The sequence below is a fragment of the Marmota marmota genome, unplaced genomic scaffold (assembly GCF_001458135.2).
Source record: "Marmota marmota marmota unplaced genomic scaffold, marMar, whole genome shotgun sequence".
NCBI lineage: Eukaryota > Metazoa > Chordata > Mammalia > Rodentia > Sciuridae > Marmota > Marmota marmota.
In genome coordinates this window covers 285,897-295,926 of record NW_025999853.1, presented here as the reverse complement: position 1 = coordinate 295,926, position 10,030 = coordinate 285,897, and the positions used below count along the sequence as shown (strand labels likewise).

The 10,030-nt window shown below is 47.5% G+C and overlaps 1 protein-coding gene across 1 annotated transcript in view; it reads right to left on the bottom strand.

Annotated features, from left to right (window-relative positions):
• Nucleotides 1-478: 478 nt before the first annotated feature.
• Fam227a (family with sequence similarity 227 member A) overlaps nucleotides 479-10,030 on the bottom strand; it is a 52,022-nt gene continuing 42,470 nt past the window's right edge. The window contains exons 17-19 of the mRNA XM_048807917.1: nucleotides 9,797-9,937; nucleotides 4,818-4,937; nucleotides 479-1,320 (exon numbers count right to left, since the gene is read on the bottom strand). Coding sequence (XP_048663874.1) covers nucleotides 1,191-1,320; nucleotides 4,818-4,937; nucleotides 9,797-9,937 — 391 coding nt within the window. The 3' untranslated portion in view covers nucleotides 479-1,190. The remainder of the gene's footprint in view (nucleotides 1,321-4,817; nucleotides 4,938-9,796; nucleotides 9,938-10,030) is intronic.

Sequence of the window (10,030 nt, the reverse complement as noted above, 5' to 3'; positions counted from 1 at the left end):
ATCCCTTCCATCCTCTGTTAGACCACGACACAAAGAAAAGACCACCAACTCCAGTTGAAATCAAATTAAAGCAAGCTTGTAATTCCGACCAGCCGGGCTGCCTCTCCTGAAAACCGCGGGAACAGAAGACAGCCCTACAGCTCTCCAGGAGCACAACTTTATACCCCAGAAAGTTACACACAGGGGGGTTTGAGAACTTACCGTTAACAAAATTTTGACAAGCATAGCACAAAGGCTAGTTGATATTTTAGCTGGCCCCGACATCAAAATTTATGGGGTCATTAGAGTTTCAGAGAGGGCTGCTATCTGGTCAGAGAGCCAGGCACAGGTGAGTCCAAGGCCCGGGCAGGCATTCCAAGCAAGTGCAGAAATCGCAGTAATTTATAGTAAAGCCGAAATTAGCTTTTTATGCCTTTGTGGTGAGATGGCTCCCAATCTTAAGGGGGAATTAGGCTGTGTTTATCCCTTTCCCTTTGAGCCCCATCTATTAGGCAAGAGGTTTTTTTTTTCTACATTTTTATTGGTGCATTATAGTTGTGCACAACGATGGGATTTGGTGTTACATATTCATTATGCGCACACAAGATAATTTGGCCACTGTCATTCCCTAGTACTTCTCCCCTCTTTCCCTGCCTCCCATCCTATTTTATCTTTATTTTTCTCTCTCTGAAAGCATTATGTATTTATTGGCTTTCACATCCTTCGTCCTCCTCCTGATTGGCAGCACTCTGCAGTTGGACTGCGGCTCTCTTCCTCAGTATTCCCAGGGCCCAGTGCGGGGAGGGCACAGAACAGACACTTAGCGCACTGCCTCAAGCCCTCCAAGTCCCGGTTCCTCCTGGGAGAGGGGGAGAGGTGGCAGCACCTACCTCGGAGTGTTGCCAGGAGGGGAGACTGAGAGAATGTTTACAGAGGACTAGGGGAGCACTCAGCAGCCGATGGTGCTCACTTACTCTTATTGTTATATAACACCTGTTCCTTCAACTATTATTAATACATAGATAAATGAAAGCATTAGTAAATACATGTCTAAATGAAGGAGGTGAATTAACTTCCACTCAAATCCTGACTTCAGCCCACAGTAGGAGTGAACTTTAATGTTATTCTTTGTCTGGTGGATTGGGAATGATTGACGTGTCCCAAATCACAGTACTAGTTTTCTGTTTCGCCGTTTCTTGTCTAGACGGAATTCAGCAGCCTTCACCCGTAAAGATTTTCTCCGTTCTTGGGCTCGATTCCCTTGAACTGTAAGGAGAGAGGCTGAGGACGACTAGTTCATTTTTCTGCATTGTTTTTGACCTCTTGGGGATTTCTGCCTCTCTGTAGAGGAACATAAAGACAGACAAATGGATTAAAAAGCCAGTATGAGGGCTAGGGTGTGGCTCAGTGGTACAGCATTTGCCTAGCATTGTGAGGCATTGGGTTGGATACTCAGCCCTGCATATAAATAAGTAAAATAACGGTCCACCAACTAATAAAAATATTTTTAAAAATAAATTTTAAAAATTTAAAAATCAGTGTGATCTTTTAAGAGGATTTATTCCTAACTTCACATGTAAGTACAGAGAGGCAACATTCTAAAATGTAACATTATTTTTTTTTCTATAAGCAATTAAAGGAAATGGAAGGCTAAGCACACAGCAACTGATAATTTCTTCACTAAGAATTCCTGGATCCCAGCCACAGAAGTGGGCATCGGGGACTTGACCTGGGATGAGACAAAGTCCCAGAGGTTGAGAGACTCACTATACAGAGAGGCGACAGACAACTCCACAACCACAGTCATATATATTCCGTGGGGCAAGTGCAGGAAATGCAGAGCACAGAACAGGCGTCTGGGTGGGCTTCCTGGAGGAGGTGTTGCCTGAGCTAGGCTTCCAGCATTGGGAAGGAGTCAGCCAGTGACAAGTGACTGAAACACACTCTAGGGAGGGGAAGGAGCAAGGACTCCTGGGAGCTCAGAGGAGGTCCGACAAATGTCAGGGACAGTCACCTGGGAGGAGACCTCAGCACTCTCTGAAGAAGCAGGAGCTGCAGGCCCAGAGGCCCTGGGCAGAGATAGCTGAGGCGAGGAAGGAGAGGAGAGCAGGGGCCACCTCATGAAGAGTGTGGATTTTGTCATTAGGGTCCCGAGAGGAATGAGGACAAACTGGGTTTTAAGCAGAGGAGTAGTGGGATTGATATGGATTTTGGTTTGTTTTTGTTTCCTTGCTTTTGAGAGAAGGGTCTTGGGGTCTGGCTCTGAATTGGGCTCCAGCGATCCTCCTGCCTCAACCTCCCAGTGGCTGGGGCTGCAGGGGTGTACTGCCCCAGGCTGAGATGTGCATTTTGGGAGGACCTCTTTTGACACTGGGAGACCTAGGAGGAGCCTGGGTCTGGACCACCACAAGTCTCAGATCCCCTGAGACCCGGAGAGGAGAAGACAGACTCGCCTCACAGGCCCCTTCTGAGCGTGCAGCAGCTCAGGGCCAGGGTCACTTCCCTTCAGTTTCCCTCCAGTGTTCACTGTGCGAAGAGCAGATGCTGGACTCTAACTTCCTACAAAAGGTCTGTGTCACCAGTCCTCAGGGACTTCTGAAAGGGGTCTAGAGGAACATTTTTGGATCCATTCTGTGCCTGGTCTAAATGTCAAGCCTGAGGCACATGGAGGGCTCTTCCCTGTGGGTGAGAGTTTGTGCGTCTTCTGACGCTTCACCTTTCTGGGCCCAGCACTGGGTTGGCAGCAAGCTGAGCCCTGGGAGCAGAGGAGGCGTTCCTGGTCCTGGTCCCAGAGAACCTCAGAGTTCTGGGCGGGGCCCTCAACCACACACCCAGGGATTCCTGGAAGAAGGGACGTAAGAGGCTTTGCAAAGACTATGAAAATAAGAACAACCATGTAATGCTTATCATTGCCAGGCCTAGGCAAGACTCTATGCAGTTTAGATTGTTTTACACCTAACAACCATCCACAGGAAACAAGTCCAAACAAAAAACTTAGAAAATTTGTCCTCAAGTCATGGGGCAAATAAAGGGTGGGGCAGGGAGTCAAGCCTTAGAACCTTTTAGAGTCAAAGCTTCCTCAGCTCCACCTTTTTCTGTGGGGGAATCCAAAAGGGAGCCCTTTCCCTGCTTGTTTTAACTGGGGCTCAGGCAGAGCAGCCGCTCCACCCACAAGGTGGAGCCATTGAGTTGTTGGGGGGGAAGAAACTGAACCTTTTCCTTGCCTATTTTTAAATCACCCTTTTAATTTTCTAAATTTCTGTATGTTTTATAGCTTACACAGTGTATTAGTACAGAAATAATTGTATATGCTCTCTTTTAAAAATTTTTGGTTATAATGTACACTACCTTTGTGTGTTTATTTTTTCATGTGGTGCTAAGGATTGAACCCAGTACCTCATACGTGCTAGGCAAGTGCTCTACCACTAAACTACCGTCCCAGCCCTGGTATACGCTCTCTTAATAATTAATATATTTAGGGACTGAGGGACACAAGAGCAAGAAAGCCTGAGTATTCCTGACTGAGAGACACAGACCAGGTATCCCGTGAAGGTAAATATTTGTGGGAGATTTTACAAGTTCCCAAAACATACATATAAACTCCCCCTTCAGCATCCTTTTTTTGGTGGGGAGAGGGGAGAGTTCCAGGGACTGAACCCAGAGACACTTAACCACTGGGCCACATCCCCAGCATTTAAAATTGTTGCAGGGTCTTGCCAAGTTGCTTAGGGCTTTGTTAAATTGCTGAGGCTAGCAATCCTCCTGCCTCAGCCTCCTGAGGGGCTGGGATCATAGGTGTGCACCACCATGCCCAGTTACCTTCAGGACTTTCCAAAAGCCAGATTTGTCCCGGAGACTCAGGAGACTGAGATGGGAGGATCGTGAGTTCAAAGCCAGCTTCAGCAAGTTCGTGAGGCCCTAAGCAATTCAGTGAAACTCTGTCTCAAAATAATAATAATAATAATAGGGCCGGGCCTGTGGCTCAGTGGTTAAATGCCCCTGGGTTCAATCCCCAGTAACAACAAAAAGCTAAATCTGACCACAAGATTCCCACTTGTCACCTTTCAGAGGCTCCCCACACTTGGAAACCCTCATGGCCATGCCCCCTGGCAGTTCCTCACACAGTAGCTGGCCTCCTCCCAGCTGCGCCCTGCCCTGCTCTGCCAGCCCCTTCCCTCAGGCTCTCCTTCAGCCCCACCCACACCTTCCCTCTGTCCTAGACATCACCCCTTCAATGGCTTCTGCTTGGCTCCTGGGCCTCTGCTCTGTTCCCGGCTGCCCACTGCCACCTCCCTTGGGTCCTTGGCCTTTCACTTGTTGATACACCTGCCTTCCCGCCACCAGCCCCTGGGGAGCAGGATGACCTTAACCGCTCCCTAGTCCCCACTGTCTACAGCAGGGAACCTGCGGGACCCCTCTCGGCCTGGGTTTGTGCTGCTCGGATGCCACCTGCCTCAGGAGAGGTCCACCTCCACACCAGGTATGTCCGCACCAGGCTGCTGGCTTGGAAAATGATAAAGGAGCTGAGGTCATCACACCCTGTGGGGGCTGTTTTCATCTGGAGGTTGAACCCAGGGACTCACGGGCTGGGTGGGCTGGGCAAGCGCTCTACCCCTGAGCTGCACCCAGCCTGGCGTGCTCTGAGGGACACTGTCACATGTAACATTTTAAATAAAATAATGAATGAAAGTGAATATATGAATAAACGCAGTGCCCCGTGCATCCAATGCCCCCTTTTGCTCTCCTCTTGGCCCAGAAAAAACTACAATGTGGAGGGCAGGGACTTTCCATTTCTCAGTCTTTGGGCACAGAGTCTTTTTCCTCGCGCTCCAACCCACCTGTTAGCAGAAATATCTTGGGTGCTGTAGGGATTTCCTACTTCCAGGGGATACGGGTCCTCAGGACTTGGAAATAAGAGAGGAGAGTGGTTAAACTTCAGCTTCTCTTCTCTTTCCCTCCTGTGGGAAAACAAGACATCGACAAAAACTGGTTAAGAAATTCACTGTGACTTCTCCAAAGGGTTCGCTGGAATCTTGATAGTGTTGAGAGAAAAAGTTTGCAGATCTGTCAATGATGGTGGCAGAAGAAAATAACTGAAGTGCTTTAAGCAATACCCAGTGCCCCTCGTTCTGCTTCTAGGAGTGCCAGGCCCTGGCCTAGGCCCTGGAGAGACAGGGGCATCCAGGACGAGGTTCCTGACTTAATGACAATCCCATAAGAGGTGGGCGAGCAAATCTATGACTAGAGCAGAACATTTCAGGAGAGCACAGGGGATATAATGGGCCACCGAGTGGGTGGTCAGGGAACTTCCCAGAGGAGAGGGTGGCTCAGCTGGTTTGAGGGCCAGGTGAAGAAATGGCTGAAGGATGGTCAAGTTGGAGGGAAGAGCAATAATAATATTGGTGAATTAGTTGACTTTTCTGTTTCCAAGAATCTAAAATGGATAATAGAAAGTCTGTTTTTTTTGTTTGTTTGTTTGTTTTTTTGTGCGTGTGTGTGTGATGCTGGAGGTTGAACCCAGGGCCTTGTGCATGTGAGGTAAGCACCCTACCCACTGAGCTATGTCCCCAGTCACAGAAGATCTGTTTTTAATGATCCACTGCCAATCCTGTAAGATTTCTTGACTCAAGTTAACCTGCTCTAATAAAGAAAAAATTGTGGTCTTTGCTCAGTTCAGAGGAAAAAAAAAAAAATGGAAGGTTTAGGATTACAAGGTTTCCGTGGGCAAGATTTTTAACCCTGTTAAGTTTTGATTCTTCATCTCAAAAACGGACAGTATATCACCATCTACTGGTGACGGAGACGGTTACCAACCCACTGGCCAGACTCCCCGTTTTCTTTCTTTTCTCTTCTGTTTTGTGGTACTACAGATTGAACCAGAGGTGCTCGACCACTGAGCCACTTCCCCAGGCCCTTCTTAAACTTTACTTTGAGACACAGCCTTACTAAGTTGCACAGACTGGCCTAGAATTTGTGATCCTCCTGCCTGGGCCTCCCAAAGTAACTGGAATCAGGTGTGCACCAGCTCACTCTCCCTCTTTTCTTTAGCAAACAAGGCAGTTTTTGAGATGGCAATGGGTCCAGATTTTTTTTTAAGCTGAAAAAAAAAAAAACCCTAAAACAAAAACCCTACTTTTCCAGCCTCTCTTGCAGCTATCACCATGTGACTGACCGCTGGCCACTGAAACGAAGTGGTGATGTTACACACATAGGGAGGGTCCCGGGGACGGAGGCAGTGACAGAGACTGACTGAATGGGCAGGAGGCATCTCTCTGAGGGGATGGGAAAGCTGCCCCAGCCACAGCCAGGGGCGGGTCCTGCACCTGTTGGCGGTGACATGCGCTGGTGCAGCTGAAAACCTGTACTGCTCGCTGATGCTCTGCATCCACCCTGCAGCTCCAGGTGTGGATCTTCAGAATGTTACTTGCTGGGCTACAGGATGGGGACTGTCCCCAGGAGCCCTGAAGGCCTGCCTTTAGTAGCTGACGAAAGCACCGTTCTTCTTTTTGGGCTCACTGCCCTCCTTTCTACAGAACATGCTGAGACTCAAAAGAGAAGTCACAAAACAAATTTAAAAGTATTTTGAGATGAAAACAACACAACACAACAAAATTGATGGCCTGAAGCAAAAACAGTGCTGGTGGCTCAGCCGGTTTGAGGACCAGGTGAAGAAATGGCTGAAGGATGGTCAAGTTGGAGGGAAGAGTTGGAGGGAAATTCATAGCCACATTTTGTGAAGAAGAGAGATCTCAACAACCACTTCATTCAAGGACTAGAAAAGAAGAGTAAACCAAACCCAAAGCTACCAGAAGGAAGGAGCTGATAAAGAGTAGTGCCAAGAAGGTGAATAGAGAATTAAAAAAAATAGTATATATTGTATTATGTGGTGCACGCCTGTGATCCCAGGGGCTCAGGAGGCTGAGGCAGGAGGATTGTGAGCTCAAGCAACTCAGTGAGACCCTGTCTCTAAATAAAATACACAACAGGGATGGGGATGTGGCTCAGTGGTCCAGTGCCCCTGAGTCCAATCCCAAGTACCCCCCTAAAAAAAATAGGGTCAATTAAACAAAATGCTAGTTATTTTCAAAGACCAACAGAATTAACAAACCTTTGGTTCAACTGACTACAAAAAGGAGAAGGAATAAGAAAATTCAGAAATAAAAAGAGGAACATGACCCTGATCTTACAAAAATAAATCAGTTTATAAGAGAATATGAATGTTAATAAGTAAACTCAAATGAAATGAAAAATTCCCAGAAACATACAAACTTCCAAAAGTGACTCAAGAAAAAAATAAAAATTCTGTATAGAGTTATAAGAAAGAGGGCTGAACCGGTAACAAAAACCTTCCAAAAAAGAAAAGTCTAGGATCATGTGACTTCACTGGTGGATTCTACCAGAGACGAATTAATACCAATTTTCAAAAAATAGAAGAGAAGTACTTCAGAACCCATTTCATGAGTCCTGCTTAGTTCCAGAAAAACAGAACTAGGAAAATGAAGGGAAGGACACTATCAAAGAAATGATAAAAAAAAAAAAAAATTTCACATACTTGAAGGACACAACCTTCCAGAACCCCACTGGAACACACCAAGAAAGAGGTTGGTGCCAGGTCTGGTCACTGTGAGACCTCACCTGCTAGGGATAGAGATGACATCCTCAGAGCTCCCTCGGGGTGGGGAGGTGACATAAAATCCATAGGAATCAGAATGGCATCAGACTTCCCAACAGCACAAGTAGGAGGTGGGAAGAAAGGTCAAAATTCTGTGGCAAGTAGATTTGTATTTTAGAATTTTATTCCCAGCAAAATAGTTAACAATTATTTTTTTTAATATTTTATTTTATTTTTTTTATTTAGTCATAGTTGGACACAATGCCTTTATTTATTTTTATGTGGTGCTGAGGATCGGACCCAGGGTCTCATGCGTGCGAGGAGAGTGCTCTACTGCTGAGCCACATCCCCAGCCCGTTAACAATTATTAATTAAGAAAAAAACACACATTGGACTTGAGAGACTGGGAAAATTGACTGCATACTTTTTCTTCAGGAGCTACTAGACAGATATGGGGCCCGAAAACAATGACCCCCAACAGGTCAAATTGACAGGGGGAAGTGGCAGGTGAGGGAGAGAAAAGTCCCGAGTGGTCGGCTGGAGCTCACCTGCAGCCACAGGCCGCCAGGAGGAGGTCAGGACCTGAGAGAGAACTGTGGGACCAACCGAATCAAGGAATAAACCCGTGGCATATAGGATGCGTTTGAGAATATGGAAAATAACCTTGCTTGGCTTTTGATAGCTTTTAGCAATCCAAAAAATATCTAGAGATAAGGCCTAAAATGAAAAAGGAAACACAAACTACATGTGTAAGCATGTTATTTAGACAACAGAGGAGAATCCCAGAAAAGCCGCCAAGGGGGTGGTAATCACGGTGGGGAGCGTGGCCGGGAGGGGAGGGCAGGGGCTGCTGTTGGGCCTCAGAAGCTGGACAGGATTGCGTGATTCTTAGAGTCCACCTGCACGTATTTGTTTGACAAAAACAAAATGTTGATCTGACTGCTGCTCCTGTTAGAGCTCTTGGAAGGCTGCCCAGGGGCTCCAGAGGGTGTGGCCTATGGCCTCCTGCTGCCCTTCATTCCCTCCTGTCCTTCCATCAGCCACACCCAGGGGCGAGCTCTTCAAACTGCCCCCTGATGAGCAAAGATCTGCCCCGCCCACTCTGTGCAGAAGAGCAGGGACTTCCTGGGACTTTCTGGGACTTCCTGGGACTGCCTGGGAGTTTCGCATTTGTACCTCATGTTAACTATTCACAGCTTTGTGTCCCCTTCTAGAATGGGAGCCCTTGAGGTCAAGGACTTGAACCCTAACCCTAACCCTAACCCTAACCCTAATCCTAACCCTTATGTCTTTGTATCCTTGGAACCTGGCATGGCTGGTCCTCCCTGAAGTTTTTCTTGGCTTCTCCGGGCCTCAATTTCCTATTCAGTAAAAATGGAGGTGATAGCATCAAATAGCATTTGAGGAGCTATAAATAAAATAAAATGGGCAAGTTGTCTCCGTCACCCATTCTACCCCGTGTCATTGACTGTGCACTGCACTCTCGGTCACAGGGACAGCAGGTTGGGCTAATTATAGCACTGCTTTCCAAAGGGTGTTGGTCCAGACGGGATGTGCAGGGCCTCAGACCTCAGTGAGGCTCGGCCTGTGAGGCCGAGAGGATGGCTCTCCTCACTGTGGGCCAGGCGCTGTCAGGAGGTCCAGGGGCCTGGTGCCTGTCAGAGGCAGCTTGAAAAAGAAGTCAGCACACAGAGGGAGGAGGCCGAGAGAGTCAAGGACGGAGCACCTGAAAATGTCGCGGAGCCCCCTTGGGTGGAATGTGCTGTGTAGGCCGCTTGGAGCCGGCTTCCTAGCATTTGTGACCAAAGAGCTCTGATCCACACAGTTCATAAAGTACAAAGCCAGACACAGCAGTGCACACTGCCACCCCAGCTACTGAGGAGGCTGAGGCAGGAGGATCATGTCTGAGGCCAGACTCAGCAATTGAACAAGGTCCTGTCTCAATATAAAAAGGCTGGCATCCTAGAACACACCTGGATTCCGCCCCCCAGTGCAGGAAAAAAGAAAAAGAAAGCAGTTCATAAAGTAAACAGCCAGTGCTCCACACAGAAACGCAAAACCATTGGTAGCTTTTACCATCACTTGGAAAATTGAAAAAAAAAATCACTCTTGAGTGAATAAAACATAAAAGAAAGTGAACTTTTATGTGCTCTTTCCCTCACTGGGAATTCCTGCACTTTCCCCCCAGTTTTTGTTTGAACAAACCTTAAAAGAAACGCATCTTCCTTGAAAACGCTCCCTCGGAGTCTCCTCCGGGGCTCCTCGGGGCGGCAGCCGGGCGCAGGTGGGAGGAAGGCAGAGGCCTTTTTTTTATCTGCTTCTTTTTTATCGATGTTTGTCACCTCCCTGCAGGAAAATAACAACACACATGGCCGAGGAGGACACAGGCGGTGTGGTCTTTGGGCAAATATTTACAAGCTCCTTAGCCTGCCAGGAACA